At 50.1% G+C, this 21068-nt stretch overlaps 2 protein-coding genes across 6 annotated transcripts in view; one reads left to right on the top strand and one right to left on the bottom strand.

Moving 5' to 3' along the window:
* Positions 1 to 407: 407 nt before the first annotated feature.
* On the bottom strand, positions 408 to 17341 carry MED1 (mediator complex subunit 1). Its single transcript, XM_054088063.1, has 17 exons — positions 17172 to 17341; positions 15714 to 15820; positions 14771 to 14849; positions 14515 to 14569; positions 14254 to 14386; positions 13203 to 13231; positions 12753 to 12824; positions 12391 to 12465; positions 11753 to 11826; positions 11302 to 11391; positions 10471 to 10582; positions 10033 to 10157; positions 9698 to 9816; positions 8866 to 9067; positions 8592 to 8687; positions 8380 to 8485; positions 408 to 7190 (listed from the first exon to the last, which is right to left on the bottom strand). The coding sequence occupies exons 1-17, from the start codon at positions 17197 to 17199 to the stop codon at positions 3941 to 3943; spliced, it is 4752 nt and encodes a 1583-aa protein (XP_053944038.1). The 5' UTR covers positions 17200 to 17341; the 3' UTR covers positions 408 to 3940.
* An 884-nt stretch (positions 17342 to 18225) lies between these two features.
* The window catches only part of CDK12 (cyclin dependent kinase 12), a 30175-nt gene continuing 27332 nt past the window's right edge, over positions 18226 to 21068 (top strand). For 4 of the 5 annotated variants that reach the window (XM_009556686.2, XM_009556687.2, XM_054088064.1 and 1 more), the window contains exon 1: positions 18226 to 19691. In XM_009556686.2, coding sequence (XP_009554981.2) covers positions 18640 to 19691 — 1052 coding nt within the window. In that variant the 5' untranslated portion in view covers positions 18226 to 18639. The remainder of the gene's footprint in view (positions 19692 to 21068) is intronic. The other variant, XM_054088066.1, reaches the window with a different exon arrangement.

Here is a 21068-nt window from a genome sequence, read left to right on the forward strand (position 1 = left end):
GGGTGGGGGTACACCGAGACCAGCGCTGAGACACACACACGACACCGGGACCGCACCCCCCCAGCCCCCGGTGCGATCGTGTAGGGGAGAGGGTTCAAAAGCTGTGTCCCATCCCGTCCCACCCCCTCCAAATATCCCGGGATGGACTGGGGGGGGGGGAACGCGCCCCCCCTCCCCCCCCCCCCCCGGTTTCTCCACTCACTTCCGGGTGCTGAGCGGCTCAGCCAATCGCGGCCCCGCGCCGCCGTGACGTCATCCGCGCGGGAAAATCAAGCGTGGCGGAGCCTCCCGGTCCCACACAGCCCAGACTGGTACCGAAGGGGTTTATTAGCGTGGCAGTCAAAGCCAGCCCTGAAAGGCTCCGGACCCCCGCGGGGTTCCTTACAAAAAAAGAAAAACCCACCCCAATTCCAAGGAATTTTCATCATTTCCATCTCTGCCGCTTGGGAAAAAAACTTGGTTTTCTTTCATCTCCACGTCGCTACCCGAGAGCAAAGGGCTTGGCTGTCCCTTTTCCTGGCACCTCGTATTTATCCAATACTGAAAGACGCCGGAGAATTGTCAAGAATAAGCAAAAATACTTTATAAAATAAAACATTTCATAGAATCATAGAATAGTTTGAGTTGGAAGGTTCCTTAAAGATTATCCAGTTCCACACTGCCCATGGCAGGGACACCTCCCACTGGATCAGGGGTTCCAAGCCCCATCCAACCTGGCCTGGAAACCCTTCAGGGATGGGGCAGCCACAACCTCCCTGGGCAACCTGTTCCAGGGCCTCCCCACCCTCACAGGAGAACATTTCTCCCTGAGATCTCATCTCAATCTCCCCTCTTGCAGCTCCAAACCATTCCCTCTTGTCCTATTCCTGCCCTTCCTGATCCAGAGCCCCTCCCCAGCTTTCCTGGAGCCCCTTTCAGTCCTGGAAGCTGTTCTAAGGTCTTCCTGGAGCGTTCTCTTCTCCAGGCTGAACAACTCCAACTCTCAGCCTGTTCTCATACAGGAGGTCCTCCAGCCTTCAGATCATCTCTGTGGTCCTTAAAGATTATCCAGTTCCACCCCGTGCCATGGGCAGGGACACCTCCCACTGGATCAGATGCCCAAGCCTCATCCAACCTGGCCTTGAACCCCTCCAGGGATGGGGCAGCCACAACCTCCCAGGGCAATCTGTTCCAGGGCCTCACTGCTCCCTTAGTGAAGAAATTCTTCCTTCTGTCTAGCTAAAATCTGCCCCTCTCCAGTTTATCCCCATTGCCCCTCGTCCTGTCACTCCAAGCCTTTGTGAACAGCCCTTCCCCAGCTTTCTTGTAGCCCCTTCAGGTGCTGGAAAGTTGCTATAAGGTCTCCTCAGAGCCTTCTCTTCTCCAGTAGATATAGAGCATTTTGGCTGCGCTAGCAGGCACTTCGCCTTCCATCGCGCCGGCAGAGCTGCCCCCCACCTATTGGGTATGGCATAGGGTACTGAAATGGGGCAAAAAAGCTCTGAATGGGGCGTGGGACTCGCACCCCTTGTGGTAGTAGGGATGAAAGGAGACGTTCCCTATGTTTCTGCAGGGGACGGTGATTCCCACCTTCCGCAGGAGAAGTTTAGGATATTGCACTTTGGTTTTGGATGAGTGGAGAAGGAACTGTGTCAATGATGGAGCTGAATAGTGTTCCTGTCTGGCTTTCACCGTGCCTCACATCGACTCTGACCAATGGCAAGTCCAGCAATCCATCCCATAAAACCCCCAGCCTTGGCCCACCTCGCCGAGTGCTCCTTTTCACACATCCAGAAAGGATGAAGGGGCTTTTGTAACCCACAACAACTTAAAACCACGAAGGGAAAAGTGATGACAACTGCAGGATTGCTCCAGGGTGCAGCTGCTGCAGCAGAGTCTCAGGGTAAATCCCTCTGGCGTTGTCTCCCACATCGCCTTCAGACTCCCCCCATCCCACAGCTCCAATACTGCACAAGATAACGTCATTTTCTCCAGGTTTTGACTTCATTTACTGCTTTCCCAGCACTTTGGCAGATAAAGATGGGAGCTTTGGGGAGGAGGAAACTGTGGACCATGAGGGGCAAAGGATATATGGTGGGAAGCCCAAGAAGCATGAGCTCTCAAGAGCTGAGGGTCTCTGGGGACATTCATGGCTCCCATGTTCTGCAGGAATCCTGGAATTAAGGTGAAAGCAGCAGGAAAAGGTGAAAAATCCCTACAGTTAATCAAATCGTTGCCATCCCATTGAAAAGAGACCAGCTTTGCTACAGCTTTGAATGAGTTGGAAAAGAAACAGCTTGCCTGGGATCAGAGCGAAGCAGAATTGGGAATCTCTAAGGTTTAAAACAAACAGAAACCCTTGACATCTTTTCAGGCTGCATCCCCAAGTGCCAAAGATAACCCCATTCTCACAGGGAAAATCCTGGCCTCCAGAGATCAAGAGCAAAGTCCACCGGGGGGAAGAATTTTCTACCCAGTACATCATTCAGATGTGTTTTCAGAACTCTTGATTTCCCACATTCCTCTCCAGTGAATCAGACTGAACTGCTTTTAAAAATAAACCACTCTCCTGAGTCTCTTTTCCTTTCAGGGATCACAAGATAAGACCACAGAGGATGCCTGAGTCATGCTCCTAATTCCAGCCCAAAGAGGAAAATCCATCTCTTAAGGAAATCCCTGCTCCTGCTGCAGCTCCCATCCAGGTCGGGGTCTGTTCTTCCAGCAGTGTTGCTGCTAACACCAGGACGGGGCTGGCCACGCTCACACCTCCTGGGAGGAGGGAATGCTCCTGTGTGTTATCCAAGTAGCTCTCCAAGAGGAGCGCTGCAAGCTAAAAAAGCAAGATCCAAAGCAAAAAACCCGCCGAGCTTCGGTGGATCGCAAACAGCCGGCCCATTTTCACCCGTGAACACATACTGGCTCCTCCATCGACATGAATGAAACCATCCGCAGCGGGTGAGTTAAACACAGCTCCGAAGCGTTCACAGGACCAGGATGTGTGCAGCTCGCAGTCCATCAATTCACCGACATCAGGGGATCCTGGGGATGCCCAGTTTACCAGGTTTACAGGGAAGTGATGCTCAGATAACAACCACAGAGCCCCTTTGCTGGTTAGATTCGCTCCACCGCCTGCCAGAATTTCTCCAATGGCACCAATGGCTATAGCGGCTGCACGTGCACAGAGCTGCCCAAATCCCCAACTCCCTCTGGGCTCTGCATCACACAATTAAAACGGAGATTGTGTGAAAACAAGGAGCACAAGGCATTCAGACATAAATAAATAGCTAAAAGGAAAGGGAAGTTAAACCCGAGACAGAATCCTTCATCGCTGCAACCTGGAACGTGATGCTGCCATCCAGCAGAAGCCGGTGCCCATCCTGCAGAGCAGCTTGGATCAAAGGAAGATGAAGTTGCTCAGCTCTGCACTGAATCAGGTGGCGAGTGAAGAAATGCCACAAAAATAAGTCAAACCCCTTTTTTTTCTTTCTTCCAACCTTATTTCTTCCAGCCTTAAAAAGAATAAAACCCAACCCTCAAACATACCCTAAAATTTAGTTTAAAACTTCCAAAAAAAAAAAAAAAAGCAACTTATTCTGGATGGGAAGAGGGGCAGAGGAGCTCGGATTCTCCCAGGACAGCCTGCGTCTGGGGCTGCCCCCGCACTCTCACCCCCTTCCCAAGCTTTACACCCATTAACTCTAATGGGGCCATTAATACTTGATTAAGACTGAGTGGAAGTGCCATAGGAGGAAGGCCACCGGCAACAACCTGGCTTGCTGCAGGAGCTGCTGGCCTCACACTTCCCATTCAGACTTTGGAGATCCATGGAAATACTTTTTGTCCTCTTCAAATACATCCCGTAAAATCAGTATGGCAGTTTTGCAAGCAATGGTTCCTTTCTTTTGATACCCAGAACCCACAGGTCCTCCAGAGAGCTCACCTTTTAAAGCCACTCAGAAAATTAATTGCCAATTAAAGCAACATCCATAAGATCATCATCTTCTTCCCCGATCAAAAACTCAGGACTGGCCCGGGACGGCCGCTCAGCTGAGAGGATGGCGCTGCTCGTCATGGAGAGAGACTGGTCCGCTGAAATGGGGGACTTGGACCAACTCTCTGGCTTCATGCCATGAGATTTCTTCTTGTCTCTGTCTTTATCCCGATCCCGATCTCTGTCCCGGTCTTTGTCTTTCACTTTTTTCTTCTCTTTTTTGTGCTTTTTGTGTTTTTCTGCACTGTATTCAGGCAAAGGCCTAATGCCGTCGTCGGAGCTGGGGCTGTTCTGATAGGATTTCTCTGCTATGGAGGAGCCCGACTCGCTCTCGCTGTCTATGTTTTGGGGAGTGTATGCTGGGGACTTGCTGTGGCTGGGGGAGCAGCGTTCGTGTTTGGGAGTGGATCCACTGATTAGAGGGGACCCGTAGCTTTTAGAAGAAGCCATCTGAGGCCTTAGGCTCTCCCCACCTCCTTCCCCAGGCTTCTGCAAGGTTACTTTGGCTTTAATGCTAGGGGAACCACCGTCATGTTTGCTGATGATAATTTTGGCCACTCCAGTGCTTCCGACATTTTTGGAATCCGGGTTCTTCTTGGAAGAGTCAACAGACCCTCCAGAAACAGAGACTTTAGATTTCTCTTTGTCACTCTTATCACGTTTGCCCTGGAACTCACCTCCAGACATGTTGTGTTTGGAGGACATAGTATGGCTTGAGGAATTGGAACTTGGCCCCATCTGTCCATCCATCGGGTCATCTCCACCAGGCCCGCTAGTGACAACCCCATGTTTAAGTTTGTCTATGACTGCAGTCAGGGATGGCTTCTTGTTTCTGCTTGGAGACTTGCCTTTGGAACTTCCATGCTGGTTTTGAGATGAAGACATGGAAGATCCACTAGACGAAAAGGATGATGAAGACGTTGTCGAAGAATTTGATGAAGGAGGTGGTTTCTGTGACATAGAGCCAGAAGATCCCATTCCTGAAGATGATTTCATACTCGAGCTTGATCCGGTCCCAGACATATGGGAGCCTCCGGAACCTGAACTGATAGGTGACTTTGCTTTAGATGATGGGGGAGTACCTGGGACAGGTTTCATGGGAGAAGCAAGCTTGTCAGAACCTCCTGAGGGTCTAGAATGAGATGGAGAGATGTTTGGTTTACTCATGGAAGGGTTCATAAGTGACGATGGCTTTCCTTGAGGTTTCATCTTGGTACTTCCCGAACCGCTGCTGAGGCCGTGTTTGGTGATGGGGGAGGATCCAGGCTTTCCCACCGACTGAGCTGAGCTTTTGGACTGACCTGAACTTGAGCCGCCTTGGCTCGAGTAGAGGCTGCTGCTCATCTTTGAGCCAGACGACCCTTCGGATTTGCTGCTTTTAATTTTGCCTGAGGTTGAAGAGGAGGAAGAGGAGGAGGAGGAGGAAGAATGGCTATGATGGCTTTTGCTGCTGGAGGAGGTGACAGAGCCGCTACTGGTATACTGGCCGTGCGAAGACGGTTTGCCAACAGTCACTGTTCCTTTCGGGATCTGAATGGTTATTTTTGGGATAGGAGGAGTGGCTACACCCGGAGGAGTCTGAGATCTGCCTGAACTCCCAGGAGATTTGGACCCACCTGTGCTTGCCGGTGGCGTGAAAGGCCTGGTTGATGAACTGTGAGAAGGAGATTTCCCATCTGTCTCCTGCTTCTTCCGCTTTGGAAGTTTCTCTTTACTTTTACCATCACTGGACGGCGTTCGGCTGCGCTTCCCTGGCTTCCCGTCTATTCCGGGACCTGCTATGTTACTTCCAGAACCGTTGCCTTCCTTTACCCGTTTCTGCGACTTTTCTTTTCCCAAATCCCCCGTGTTCAGCAGAGGGCTCTGACCCCCGCTGTGATGCTCCATGATGTCAGACGACCCCAGTGCTTTGCTGGCAGCTGCAATAATACTAAAATCGACCGTGTCAGACTGAGCGCTCCCCTTAAATTTATTTTCCCCCCCCTCCGCCCCCAAGACTTGCACTCCCAAAGTAGTTAGAGCCTGGGATGCATAGCCCTTGAAATCGTCAGTGTCTCCGCTCTGACTGCTCTCATCAAAGTATTCCTCCCCAAAGCCGCTCTGACTCTGACTGTTCAGCAAATCGGGATTGAAATCTACTCCGTCTGGAAAGAAATGGTTAGAGGAATCACTGTTGGGGCTCACAGCAGCATCTGCTATCAGATCCGCTGGGTCTGTGTATGGGTTCTCACTGCTGTTTGTCTGGAAAACATCTGGGTCAAAGAGGGCACTTTGTGAATGTCCTGAACTGGAAGAGTCTCTGACTGGAGTACCGATAGGTGGACAGTCCTCGTTAGTGGTGGGCAGCTTGGAAGCCTCCTCTGCTATATCTGACAGGATATCGGTGACGTCGGCTCCAATGCTGTCCGAACTGGAAAGGCGAACCATTCTCTGAATACTGGGCTGTGAGTGAGGTATAGGCTGTGGGTACGTCGTGGGAGGAGTGCTGCACTGGCTGGGTGCTGGAGTAATGTGAGGGGTGTCCAGGGTATCTGCGGTCATGTTCACATCAAAAATGGGATTCTGGGAGTCCACATCCATTGAAAAGAGCTCCCTTTGGAAATCATCCTCAGTCTGATGCTTGGGTTTGTCGGCTGGCACGCGGGATTTTTTTTTCTTCTGCTTATTCCCCCCAGGGCCCATTTCCATTCGAGGGGAGCCAGAGGAAGAGTTCTGCCTTTCCAGAGGGCTGCTCCCATACAGAGTGGAGAAATCCTGAGGGGGATTCTCCTTGAGAAGGTTCATGAGCATGGGGTGGTTCTTGGTGTTGCTTGCTGGTGAGGACACCGGTGGCGGTGTGTGGTGCGGAGGGGTTGGACTGGAGCCGATGGCAGAGCCCACATTCCCCGTGATCTGCAATAAACTGGTGAGGATCGGGTTCTGAGAGACCTTGCTGAAGTCCTCGCCGTGGCCCACTGAATCGTGCCTCTCCTTCATGCTTAAGCTCATGTTAAACAGAGTGGTGATGGGCCCCCCAGGAAACGTGTTTGTCGGGGTGGTGGTGCCGCTCATGGGGTTGCTGCCTGTGGTCATCCCGTACCCAGGGCTGCTGGCGGGAGGAAGGTTTTTCTTCACCATGTCTTCTACCGTCTCCGCAATGAGGGACAAAGCTGGTGTGTCTGCTTGGATTGTTTCTGCTTTCCTACGGATCGCTCTCATAGTGACAGGAATAGACATACACCTGCAAGGCACAAGAAGAAGGGTTCAGCGTGCGTTTTGCTGCCCTGTAGTGGCATTCACTGACGACATTTAACAACTGCATCAGACATAAAGCAAGCAGTGAGGCTGTTGGATCTTTTCCAATCTAAACAATCCTGCAATTCTGAGAGCAACAGTTCTAGGCTCTGAAAAAGCCCTGGTGTCCCACTTGTCTTTACACTTATCACATCACACTTATGCAGCCGCAAGACTTTACACATTGCCTTGTAATCACAAAGGGAGAATTAATCAATTAACTCTAATAATTGACAGATCATATCTTGTAGTTACAGCACAGGATGCACTCTGGGTTTTTACTCCGACTCCAACAGAAAACACCTTTTTCCAAGCCCAGCAAACCTAATTTCCTGCCACTCTGTAAAAATCAATAATGCCACATTCTACTCAAGGACGACAAGACTACAATGTTCTGAAGAGAAACTCAGCTATTCTGACTGAAGAGGTGTGTGTCACGCACTGCCAGTGTTCTGCTGTTCTCTGAATGGTGCTGGAGCCTCAATAAAAGCCGGGCTAAATGACAAATTGCAGGGGAACTCTTCCACATCTTATAAGATTTTGAAAGCAGCCAACTACAGGAGAAGGTGTAAGGCACCTTGGACACACACCCAAGCATAAGTAGGTACAGTTCAACAACTGGAATGGAATTTTCAACAGGGGCTCCAAACTTTCCTCTCTTCCAAAGTAGCACTATCATAGAACCATAGAATGGTTTGGGTCAGAAGGGAGCTTAAAGCCCATTCAGTTCCACCCCTTCCGGTGGACACCACCCACCGGATCCGGTTGCTCCAAGCCCCATCCAACCTGGCCTGGAACCCCTCCAGGGATGGGGCAGCCACCACTGCTCTGGGCAACTTGGGCCAGGGCCTTCCCACCCTCACAGGAGAATATTTCTTCCTAAGATCTCATCTCAATCTCCCCTCTTTCAGCTGAAAATCGTTCCCCCTCGTCCTCTCCCTGCACTCCCTGATCGAAAGCCCCTCTCCCGCTTTCCTGGACCACTCTCAGTACTGGAAAGGAAACTTACCCACAAACAGAACTCAAAGTTCACATACAGACAGAACAGCTCTGAAACTGCCACGGCAAATGAGACAGGCACAGAGTTCATCTACACAACCTGAGAGTGCACGACAGCAAGAAAAAATCCAGCTTACCTTTGAACAACTTTGGCAATGAAATCGTCTGTACAGATAAGAGCATCGGATAGCCCTTTGTACAGCTTACAGTTCACATGAGTAGAGTCTTGCACATCCATTACCACTAAAAGAGAGAAGGCATTTGGAAGAGGTCAAAATCCTGGTCACAGTGGAGAAAACCCTGCCATCCTTCCTGTGAACGTGCTCATGCTTTTACTGAGTGCACTTACCACACACCAAGGAGTCGTTCACAGGATGCTGGAAGGACACGCTGAAACAGGTGTCAGAGAGGGGACAAACTTCAAACTGCAGGATCCCAGGAGAATCTGAAACACACAGGAACTGGTAAATTACGGAAGACAGGAGATGAACCAGAGGCACCAGCTCAATCCCCCCACACAGAAGGGGTGGGGAAGGCAAGCAGCATTGGCCTCGTTACTTATTCTTACACCTGGAAAAATCACCAAGGGTTTCTTATCATCCACGCTGTGATGTGGTACCCACCCTCTTTTAAAACCGTTCGCTTGACGCAGCTGCCGATCAGCGTGTTGTACGCCACCTGATGTCTGATCAAGTTGAGGATGAGAGGAACCCGCCCAGGGTGCTGGAAGGCGATTTTACTGATCAGAGTTCCTTGAAGGCTTCTTCCATCTGGGAGAGGAGCATCTTTGTTCAGAAAGTAACAGTGCTGCTGTCCTGGAAGAGCCTGACAAACAGTTTCTGTTTTAATCCAATTACAGCTGGGTACATGGCAATAACAGACATCTGGGAAGGAAAGAGCAGAGCCAGATCCACATAACACCAAGCCACCTTTCTGGCTGAAAATGACAAGCAATGAAGGCTTTTTCCTTCCCATCTGAACAAGCAAAACATGAATTTGGTTCCTCAGAAGCAGCACTGCCAAACAGAGTTCACTGTCCTCACTAAAAGTTTCATACAGCGTGGCATCGCTTCTGAGGGAAAAGGGAAGCCTTCGGACATTAAGTAGACCTGTTATTGACAAATTTAAGAACCATGATTTTTCCCAAAGCGATGCGATTCCCTCAGCCACACATTACAGAGGAAGGGACGGAACCTGGGAAGGCTCAGTCCCACACCTCTGCTGTCATTCCTGCAGCTCCACTTCAATAGCAAGGGATTTTTCATTACCCAATTTCCCTAATCACTGTGGTCATGTCAGTATCTGAATTTTAATACTTAGAGAGCATAGAGTTCGACTATAAATAAATGCTCTACCACTTGCCCTCAACCCACTTGAAAGATAGCTGAAATAGAAGAAAAAACCCTCAATTGTTTAACTACCAGTGCAAGGGCTTGGTTGTAACAACATACTTACTGCATAAAAATGCATATTGTGGTTTAAAGGCAGCGGATCAGCCTCCTTGGATAATTCAAACTGGGTGATCAGCTCGTACAAGGGCACAAATGTCGGTGGTGTGTCAAACAACGGGATACCTGAGGGAAGAGGATAGCATGGAATGATAGCACCTGGGAGCCAGAGAGAGACAGTGGGGCCAGAGCAGGCATCACTAGCCAGTAAAAGGAACCTATCCAGGTTTTACTGGAAACAGCACAAAACCTTGAGCAACTTTCCTGGCATGCATTACAAATGAGCAGTAATTTATTAATAAAAAGCTAGGCAGTGTCTTGTCTGACGGATCTGGAACCCACCTGTGCAGCTCTGAAGTTTCTGAATGAAAGCTCGAGACACCGGAATGGGACGTGGGAATTTCAGGAAGAAACAAGCTGGGAGGTCCACACTGTTGGCACTGGTGATCGATGAGAAAGACGGAGTTCTGAAATATGGAGTAACATCAGATCTTATTACTTGCAGGGTACGACTCTGCCTGTGAGCACCAGAAATCCATCTCAGTGCTCCAACACAAGCAGGTTGTTATATTGGATTAAAAATTCGGACACTCCTCAGAAGCATGTCATGTGTCTGAAACAAGTATTTCTTGGCTTAAAGACAGCACATGAGTACTTTATAATAACGCTATGACTTCATGCAGTCATCTTCCCACTCTGATGTTAACAGAGGACCAAACATAGAAGTTACACCTCGTCGAGGTGGCTGGGAAAGGCCTGCCAGAGGTGTCTTGTTCTTACCCTTTGCTGTCAACTGGATGAGAGCCCATAATCAGCGGCGCAATCGGAAGTTTGTACATAGTCATGGTTCCTTCAACTGTTACCGACACGTTCATACCCAAGGACCGAGGAACTGCAAGAGGAAGCAAGAAAAAAACCCCAACAGCATCAGCTGATGAAAAAACCAAAGCAATCTTTATGAATTAAGCATCACTCTGGAGGAAATATCCTACTTCCCCCATAAGGCAGAGTTTTCATAATTCACCTTTACCTCTAAATGGACCACAGCCAAATTAGTTACGCTACCTAACGCTCTGTTTTTCCCTTGCAATGCAGACCAATTGCATAATTCCGAAAATATATTCCAAATGCATTTGCAAGTTTGTAGCATGGTCTTTACAAAGCAAAGCAAATAATTATTTTGGACAACTTCCCCTTCTTTCCCAAGGCCAGCCTCAATTTTAATCGGTGCTCGGTTTTATTTTAGCAAGAGACAGACATCCGTGTACATACATAAATAATACTCCTCCAGTACAACAGCAGAGACACAAGTAGTCCCACTATAAAATGAATCCCCTGTTAAAGAAGAGATTCACCCTGAGGAGAAAGGCTTTGTCTACACACTGCCACTCTGCCACCCTCGGCAGCGGCTCAGTTCTAACTCCAGAAGAGCCAGGAGATTCGAGAAGACAGCCAGTGCAGACACAGGGGCTTATTAAACTTGTGGCCTCTGCAAGCCAATCTAAGATTTCCACGTAGCGTGTCAGCAGAGGGGAGCCAGACTGCTGGAATTCTGCCTCCTTCCCTCCTCCAAGCAGCAGCAGCCGACACCAGCTTCCACAGTTGACCTACCATTGTTCTCGTGTAGAACAACGGGGGCTCCAGTGCCGTCTTCAAAAAGATCATAGGGTGAAACATAATACTTGAGATTCATCAGAAGACCTGTAGGAGAGAAGCTTTTGAATATCTTGATGATATGAGTTAACTCTATCATTATCGACCCCGGTACCCACATAAGGTTTGCACTGTAACACAACACACACTGTGCAGAGCTGTCAGTGCCCCTCAAAGAGTTGTTTCTCTGCTTTCAAAGACGCACACGTGGCCTTCTACCACAAAATTATCCCGTGCTGCTTTCTAAAGAAAAGCTCGCTTTCTGGATCGTGTAGGACTTAAACATTCAATCATCTTGTAGTTTAATTAGCATTTTGCATTGCTGCATCAGTTACGTGAAACTGATGTCCATAAAAAAGGATGTTGAACACTTGTATTCTTTGCTTCTTTAACAGTTAATCAAAGGTACCTCCGCTCCTGGGGGTGAGATAGCCAACACTGCCGTGAAGAATCTTGTCGAGGGGATTTGCATTGGTGGCTTGCCTGCAAGAGAGGCAATCACAGTCTGTAACAAGCCAGAGTCACACCCGAAGTCAAAATTCATCCACTGATGGCTCAATATAACAACTTATTATATTGAGTTTATTATATATTGAGTTTAACTCAATATAACAACTTCTCAGTCACACAGTGATCTTAAACCACACTGTCCCAGGCAAAACAAAAACTACTTTACCCTCTAGAGCACGGATAGTTTCTGCAGTCCGTTTCTTACTGCAAAACATGTTACCACTAACCTATCCAGTTACAAGCATTTCACCTTCCAGACTTTCTTTCAATTGCAGTCTGCAGTTAAAAAGGAATTGCTGAGAAAACTCCAAGCAATTTTCCTACCTACCTACCTACCCGTCTCTCATTTCCCTGCTAGTCCAGGCCTTCCACAGCCTCAGCATTGCACATCTTAGCAATAATGCCAGATCATCCAGGCACCAATGTGACTTTTCCTGGATGTACAACACTTGGTACAACCAGAATCAGTCCACAAGATGCAGTGTTAAGTGAAAGCAAACCAATAACAGAAACCAACAAACCATAATGGGTCCTTACCAATACATCCCTGCCATTTTTGAGAGATCCAGCTCCAAGGACTGCAGAGCCAAGTACATCTTAGTTTTAAATTTGCTAGGGAAAACAAACAACAAAGCGATATAAGATACACTGAAAGGAACTGTGCAAAGACATCCAGATCACAAGCTGCAGTACTTGCCATCAGACCAAGCAGTTAGAAACGACAACTCTTCACTCTTCATCCCCCACTTAACATTAAAACTACCCACTGTGTGCACATGCAAGCTGCGGAGATGAAGTCAGGAGGATCACACACAACAAAGATTTAAGCACAGAAAAAAAGTTTATAGAATCGTTTAATTTTATATATGTGGATGTAACTAAATACACTCTGGACTTACTTGTCTCCTGGCAACTTATACAGGTTCACAAGCCCCCTCAGATGCTTTGAAAACTCATCAAAATTCTTCTCTCTGAAAGGAAGAGAGGGAAAAGTTAATGTGTATTTGGATTTGTAACAGACAAGGTTTTGCTTTAAAATATTCTATTAATACAGACACTAAGTCACTTAAGAAAAGAGTTTTGCTACATGAGAGCTACAAAATATGTTCTTTAAATGATGCAGTTTTAATGATTTCAATGAGCGTTGTGCTGTGGTTTTGAAGATATGCACTGCAGCCAGAATCAGAAGTGTCTGAACCGAAGCCAGAAAATCCCCTGGAGAAGTAGAGAGACTTTGTGGGGAAGGAACAGTTATGAAACAGGCTGCATTTCCAGGCATAAAATAGCATCGGATCACTACTGCAAGAGAAGCCTGTGAGAAAATGCAACAAACAGCTCTTGCTGCTCACCTCAGATGTTGCACCAATTCTGGACAGCTCTGAAAAGCAAAGAACATACAATGCTATCAATGTTGAAGGCAGCAATTTCAGTCTTTGTGCAGAACAGCAACTGTAAAATATCAGGACAGTAAAATTTCTGAGCATCAGCTCTTCACAAGAAGCAACTCAATGCTCACAACTGTGCACTACTACGGTTCTAGTTCTGCTCACCAACCCCTCTGCGACAAAGTCAAGCAATATTCTTTCCTCTTAAAGAAGTAATTTGAAATAAATGTGTAAAATTGTGAAGCTTTAGGTTGAAAAATGATCTTATTCAGAGGTATTAAAATGGTCTGTTTTCTGAAGAGTGGCTGGGCCAATGTAAACAGCAAGTGCAAACTCTCATATGGGTGCAGAAGGGAAGTAAAGCCATTTCCTTTGAGCACCCCATGTTCCAGTATTTTCCATTCACAGATCTAAGTTTTATAAGATTACTTTCCCTCTCCTTCCACCAGAATTAGAATTGTCAGAAACACAGTGATAACTTCCTCAAACCGTGTTGCCTATCATGAAACTACTTCAGAGAAAGAGAGTGAGAAAAAAACCAACAGTGAACGGGTCCCACAGTCACATCGATCAGATTACTCCATGGAAGGGTTTACCTTCCTTTTGAACAAGCAGCAAAGGCTTAATGCTAGGTCTGGCAGATCATTAAAAATCATGGAATGGTTTGGGTTGGAAGGGACCTTAAAGCCCACCCAGTTCCAACTGCCTGCCACTGGATCCGGCTGCTCCAAGCCCCATCCAGGCTGGCCTTGAACCCCTCCAGGGATGGGGCAGCTAGGACTTTCCTGGGCACGTTGTTCCAGTGCATCCCCATCCTCACAGTGAAGAATTTCTTCCTAATGTCTAATCTAAATCTTCTCCCTTCCAATTTAAAGCCATTCCCCCTCACCCTATCACTACAGGCCCTTGTACGAAGTCCCCCCCCAGGTTTCTTGTAGGCTATTTCCTCTGCTCAAACAAAAGGGAGCCAAACAGGCAGTCCCGAAACACCTTGACCCTCGTCAGCGATACGTACCACAGGGTTCTCTCCGTGGTGAGCCACCTTGACATCACACAGCAGCCCTGTAGGATCTAACTGGACTTCCACATAGAACATGTCTGAAGTGATGTAACATTCAGTGCCATTGGCACTAAGGTGAGATCCAAGGCTTACATACAAAACAAAACAAAAATTGCTATGAGGTGCACACAAAAACCAATCAAACCAGCAGGGAGGTTATGATGTGTACAGATAAACAGGAAAAACCTTTGCCATAAAACAAAGGAGCAGACCTACCCACTTTGCCTCGCTATAGACTCCAAGCGATCTGTCATGGCAGGCAGAGAAGATACTGAATGGAAAGAATGACAAACAAGGCTCAGTAAAGCAATGAGACATTTCCCCAGAAATAAGACTTCATCATTAAAACTCATTGCAACCAATCACTCCCACCCACATCTACTCGCAGCATCACATGTGCTCCAATCCAGAGCATTTCCGTAGCGGATCACTGCTAAACAGTTTGTAAAGCACATGCATAGAGTGTACCAACCTTTTAACGCCTTCTGCAGAGTCTCCAAGCAGCTCACCAGATGTTGATGACCCCCAGAGTTCATCACAACTCGCTTTTCCTTAGGCAGAAAGAAGAAAAACATCCTTTTTCTGTATCTCTCGGTAAGAAGGAATTATTGCATCTTTTGTTCAGTCAAGTGAGGCTTATTTAGATAATTAAAAGCAGAGTACGTTTCATCCCAAAAACAGTCGTAGCAACTTCTGAATATGCTTAAGCTAAGAGTTACACAAGTGACAACAGAGAAACAGTGAGACAGACAAACATTTAACACCACAACACAGGCAGAAGCCTTTGATGCAGCTCTCTCCTGCTTCCTGCTCTTCCCTCTCCTCATTTACAGACCAAGATTTCAAACCCACACTTGACCGAGACCAGTTTTGAATATCACTGAACAGGAAGCAAATCACTTTACAAAACACACTATCCTGAACTGGCAAACGGCAGAATGGTTTGGGCTTCTCTGGACCACTTGAAACCAAGAGTCTGACCCATGTGGAGCTGACAGCTGCCCCGTGTCAATTAGGCTGGAGAGGGGGAAACTATAATTAGGCAAGGTGAAGGCAGGCAAAATGGGTATGGACATTGTTTTCTCCCCTGCACAGTGAGAATGGGCACATCTCAACCACTCTGGTCCAGGAGGATGTCCGGGCCTGAACGAACGAGAAGTCACAGCTGCCCCATCCCTGGAGGGGTTCAAGGCCAGGTTGGATGGGACTTGGAGCAACCGGATCCAGTGGAAGGTGTCCCTGCCCATGGTAGCAGGTGGAACCAGATGGGGTTTATGGTTCCTTCCCACCCAAACCCTTATATGACTCTATTCTATGAAATATAAAGCCCTTTGAACAGATCCAACAACCTAACAGCGAAGTCTTTACTAAAGAAACTTCAGAAACCCTCCTGCTCCAATACTGACGACTCTCACCATGACTTGACGGACCAGCTTCATGGTTTCTGTCCAAGGCCTGTTTTGGTTGTACTTTGCATGAAGTCTCTCTAAGAGGGTGCTCATCTTATTCAGCTTCTCTGTTTCTGTAAGACGGGAATATTCAGAAAAAAGAACAAGACAACATTGGAAGTGGTTGTCAATCAAAATCAAAAAACCAAAAGAGCCTGGTAGTAATAAGGAAAATGCTTCCCACCTTTAAGCTAAAGGTTTTCAAAAAACTTATTTACTGCTGATTTATCCCTGCAACCCACAGCTTAAGATTAAGCAAACGTTAAGGATGGATCACAAGCTACAGAAAGCTGAAGGATCATAAAATGCCTGTGGGCCAGTAGGGATAAGCCCAGCTCCTGTTCTGCATAGACTCTGAATGACGCGACTCAAGCAGGTTAAGTTCTGGCACAAAGGAATATACTGGGGCACTGTTTGAAGACGCAATGGTACGGTCCTAAAATGAAGCTTCTCTGGGACAGGGAACAGAGATCACGGTGTTAAAGAAGCGAGGTTAAGCTTCGTGCCTTGCATTCCCTTTCTCTGTTCTCTCTTCCAGCTCTCTAACTTCTTGTACAGCAAAGATCTTCACAGACCCTTCTGCCACCAAAAAACCTCAACCAATGTTGAGGTTCAGTTGCCAGAAACACTCCAACCAGACACACTCCAACCTCAGGCAAGCTTGAAACCTAAGGGCTGGGGTGCCCTCAGAGCCATATGCAGCACTGGGCGACTGCGGAGGTGGTGTGAATGTTACGGTTGTCCTGTGCAGGGACAGGAGTTAGACTCAAATGATCCTTGTGGGTCCTTTCCAACCCAGGACATTCCACAATTTTATGATCTCTGCCAATCTGGAACCTACTCAGCCTTTACAAAACATCCTCACATCCCAGACTCCCATCTACCACAAGCTCATTTCTCTCTATTTTAGGAAGTTCTGCTGTCATGAACACTTTATCTTTGATGAGAGAAAAAGAGGGATAATGGATCAGTGACTGAGTATCAGGCAATTTAGCTAAAGACGTTCCAAAATTAAATGACTCACACGGATAACCACCTTTATTCTCCTCACAAACAGGACCACTCTGCAGCCAGTACCAACACCCGGAGGCTCATCAGGGGCAGCGAGACCCCTGCCCTCCCGCCGCTGCCGCCTCTTGGGGAGATGTCTCGGCCCCAGACTCTGGTGCTTTGGGGCCATCGGTGCCTCAGGACTCCCCGTGCCTCGCCCCCCTACACCCCCCCGCCTCGGGAGACGCCGGTATCTCGGGGCCACCTTGTCCCCCGTTCCTCAGAGCTCCCCGTGCCTCGGGGCCACTGGTGCCCCAGAAACGCCAGTGCCTCGGGGCCTCCGAGTCCCCCGTTCCTCAGGGCTCCCCGTGCCTCAGAGACGCCTGTGCCTCGGTTCCCCACCTCCTCCTCAGGCCGCCCTCCAGCCGCACTCACCCTCGGCGACCCCAAGTACGGCCTTCATGGCGCAGGCAGGCAGGGACTGCCCGCGGCGTCACGCGGGGCCGGGAGCGGCGGAAGGGGTGCGGGGACGCGGGGTCCGAGCCGCGGCCGGACCGCTCCCGCCGGCCTCACACAGCGCTGGCCGCCGCCATCGCTCCCGGCCGCGGCGGCGCCCGCGCTCTCGCGAGAGCGGCCAAATCTCGCGAGAACAGTCAAGTCTCGCGCGAGCCATGGTTAATCTCGCGTGAGGACGGGAAGGAGGGAGAGCGGGGGTGGGCGGGGCCTGTGGCACCGGGCTCCGCCCTTCCCGGCCTTCTTCCGCACGCTGTGGCTGAACAACGACAGCTGCTCCGGGTTTACCGGCTGTAGCCCAGCCCCGGCGCGGAGGATAGCGGCGGAAGGCCGGGCCTGGAGCTGAGGGGCGGAGTTTGGGAGGGGACGGACATAAAGTTTGACTCGGGAGCCGCCGAGGGCCTCAGCGGAGAGAAATCTCGCGGCGCAGGTCTCGCGAGAGGACTGCACGCGCCCCCTCCTCCTCCCCCCTCCCGTAAGGTCTCGCGAGATCGGCAGGTGGGACAGCGGGGAGGACAAACTCTCGCGAGATTTGGCTGGCTCTCGCGAGAGTTGGTGGGTGCGCCCCCCCCACCCCCCTTGGACGCGGAGCCGTTTCGCTTTGGGAAGTGAGCGGGGGGCGGCGGGGCGGCTGGACGGGACGGCGGGTGGGACCGGGCGCTCTTCCGCCTGAGGGACCGGCGTGAACCGTGCTTTACGGGGTGGGGAAGGAGCGCGGGCCCAGGCCCCGCCTTCCCGGGGCGCCCCCGCGGCAGCGCTGCCCTCCGGGCCTGGGCCCCTCGGAGGAGGCGGTAAGGCCGGGCCCCCCCCTTCCCGGTTCCGTCTCCCTCTCCCTTCCCATTCACCTTCCTCTCGGGCCTTGAGAACCCTTTCTCTCCCGGTTCCTGCCCCCTTCCTCCCTGTTCCATTTTCTCTGGGGCCTCGAAGCCCCTTCCCCTCCCGGTTCCTGCTCTCCCCCCCCCCCCCCCCCCCCCCCCGTTTCGCGTTCTCTAAGGCCTCGAAGACCCTTGCTGTCCCGGTTCCTGCCCCCTCCCTCCATATTCTGCCTTTTCCGGGGCCTTGAGACCCCTTCCCGTCCCAGTTCCTGTCCCTCCTCCCACCTCTCCCTGCTCCCTCCCCCCGTTCCTGCCTCCCTTCTCCCCACTGCACCCCCTCCAGGGCCTCAAAGCCCTTTCCCCTCTCGGTTCCTGTCCCTTCCTCCCTCCCCATTCCGCCTTCTCCGGGGCCTTGAGGTGCAGAGCTCCCTGCCCCACTCCCCATGTAGGAGGGGGTGTTGGCGGCAGGGAGGGCTGGGGTGAATGGTGCCAGGAGTGGGTGCTGAGGAAGTTTAAAGTTTGGGGGTTTTGGAGGAGTCCCCCCCCTCCCCTCTGTCGAGCACAGTGGAGGAGGAATGCCAAATCCAGAGAGACATGGGGGCAAGAAGGATGGGGGCGGCGGGGGGTCCTCGCAGCATGCGCCTGGCAGCGGGAGTTCGAACAGCAAAGAGAGGCACCGGGTGGCCTCCAGGCACAAGAGGCATAAGTCCAGGCACTCCAAGGAGTCACCGCTGGCAGCCCAGGAGGCAGCGGCGACCTTGGGTGCGATGATCAAGCCGCTGGTGGAGTACGATGACATCAGTTCGGATTCAGATACCTTCTCGGATGATGTGGCCCTCAAGCTGGACAGGAGGGAGAACGAGGAAAGGAAAGCAGAGAGGAGTGAGAGGATGCAGAAGCATCGGCACCACCAGCACAAGCGCATCCGTGAGCTGATGAAGAGCAAACAGGCAGAGAAAGAAAGGAAGTTAGAAAAGAGCCTGGAAGCATCCAGCAGGTCCGGGTCCACCAAGGAGAGGGTTTCGGGATCCTCCAAGAGACTCCTTGAGAGCGAGGAGCACCCCAAGTCCCTGTCCTCAAAGAGTAGCAACAAGGAGTCTCGCTCAGCCAAAGCACACAAGGAGAAATCTAGGAAGGATCGTGAGCTCAAGTCCAGCCACAAAGAGCGCAGTAAAAGCCATCGGAAAAGGGATGCTCCAAAAAGTTACAAAACTATTGACAGTCCGAAGCGGAAATCCCGAAGTCCCCACAGAAAGTGGTCTGACAGCCCTAAACTGGATGACAGCCCTTCAGGAGCCTCCTACATCCAGGAGTATGACCTCAGTCCTCCCCGCTCTCACACATCCAGTAACTACGATCCCTACAGGAAGAGCCCCAGCGGCTCCTCGCGCAGGCAGTCCATCAGCCCACCCTACAAGGAGCCTGTGGCCTACCAGTCGAACACACGCTCTCCCAGCCCCTACAGCCGGCGGCAGAGGTCCATAAGCCCCTACAACCGGAGACGCTCCTCCAGCTACGAGAGAGGCAGCGGGTCGTACAGCGGGAGATCGCCGAGCCCCTACAGCCGACGGCGCTCCAGTAGCCCTTTCACCACGAAGCGGTCCGTGAGCCGAAGCCCCATTGCCAGGTGGGTGCCCTCCTTCCCCTTGGGAATGAGGATGAGGACGGAGTGGCTCTGGGCAGTGGAGGGGTAACCCCCATCCTCATGTCTTTGGGATCCAGGTCACTGGCTGGCTAATTTGGTCCACATGGAATTGTTTTGGGATGGGGTCCATGGCAATTCCCTTTAAAATGGTGTGCATGCTTTGGGAAACCCCTCCCCGGCTGGCGGTCGGCAGCGTCCATGTTAGCTCAGAGGCCTACGGCTGAATGAGGTCCCGGGATTAAGTTACACCCACCTCTGGAGGTGGCCCCAGCTCCTGGGAGAATGTTTTCACCTATTTCTAGAAGCCCTTAGCGGCTTCCTACACGTGGAAGCTTTATCACCCTCTTCAGGAGAGTGTTTTGAGTATGTTTTGTTCTTTCTGAACTGATTTGTCTCTTTTCTCCCTTTGGTTTTGCGATGAGCATGTGTAAACTTTGTCTTTCTACCCTAAACTTTCTTTTCTCACTACCAGACTTTCTTCCATTCTGAAATCGGGGCATTCTGGAAGAAACCAGCTCTATTTTGGCCTAACTATCCTTTTTCTCTCTTTTTTCCTTCAGTTAGTAACCTTGCTACAGAGAGAAACGATTGTTTGAAGGTAGTTCTGTGTGTGTTATTTCAGGTGTTCGTTAACCATCCTGTTACATGCACAAATATGTAGTCTAATGCTGATTCCTAGCCACAGCTTATGCTCGGTGAGTTCCCAGTTACCGCCGTGGCTGCTGGCGAGCTTTGGTTGTATCTCTATGGCAATTAAGATGTGACCTGGAATGCAATAGCTACAGAAATGCTCTGTGCTGCCTTAGCCATGCTGCATCTTCTGGCCCAAACGGGAACTGCGAGTGAAGATGCTGCCCCAGAGCGTGTTTGTGATCAACGGTTCCCAAAGAACTCATGGTTTTTGGAATGCGGCTTTTGTTACTAGAGCTCTGCTCTTAACTTCAGGAATCCTGTCTTCTGTAGTACTGCTTCTGTCCTTGCTGTGAGAGGTGTTTCAGTTTTAGTACCCTGAAAGCTGCTGTGTAAAATCCTGCAGGGATTTCATATAGTGAAGATTTTTTTCAGGCTCTTTCTCCTCTGCCCTGTTTTCTGTGTCCACCTGAGAGGTCTGAGGGAAGAGTCCTTGATATTGTTCTTCCTCCCCTCAATCCTTTTTGCTCTGGTCACACTGCTCTAATGTTATGTCCTTTTGTAAGAGTAGTTGAAAACGTGCATACACTTCATGATATAATTGTGTCTTGTGGCACCCATTAAGTGTCTTATGTTCTATCCTAACCTGGGAGAAACCATGTGGAAGCTGGACTGGTATGGAAGAAGGCATTTTTTCCCCCAGGTCACTCTGCTTCCCAGGCGAGCCTG

This window comes from Cuculus canorus, chromosome 25, assembly GCF_017976375.1.
Source record: "Cuculus canorus isolate bCucCan1 chromosome 25, bCucCan1.pri, whole genome shotgun sequence".
NCBI lineage: Eukaryota > Metazoa > Chordata > Aves > Cuculiformes > Cuculidae > Cuculus > Cuculus canorus.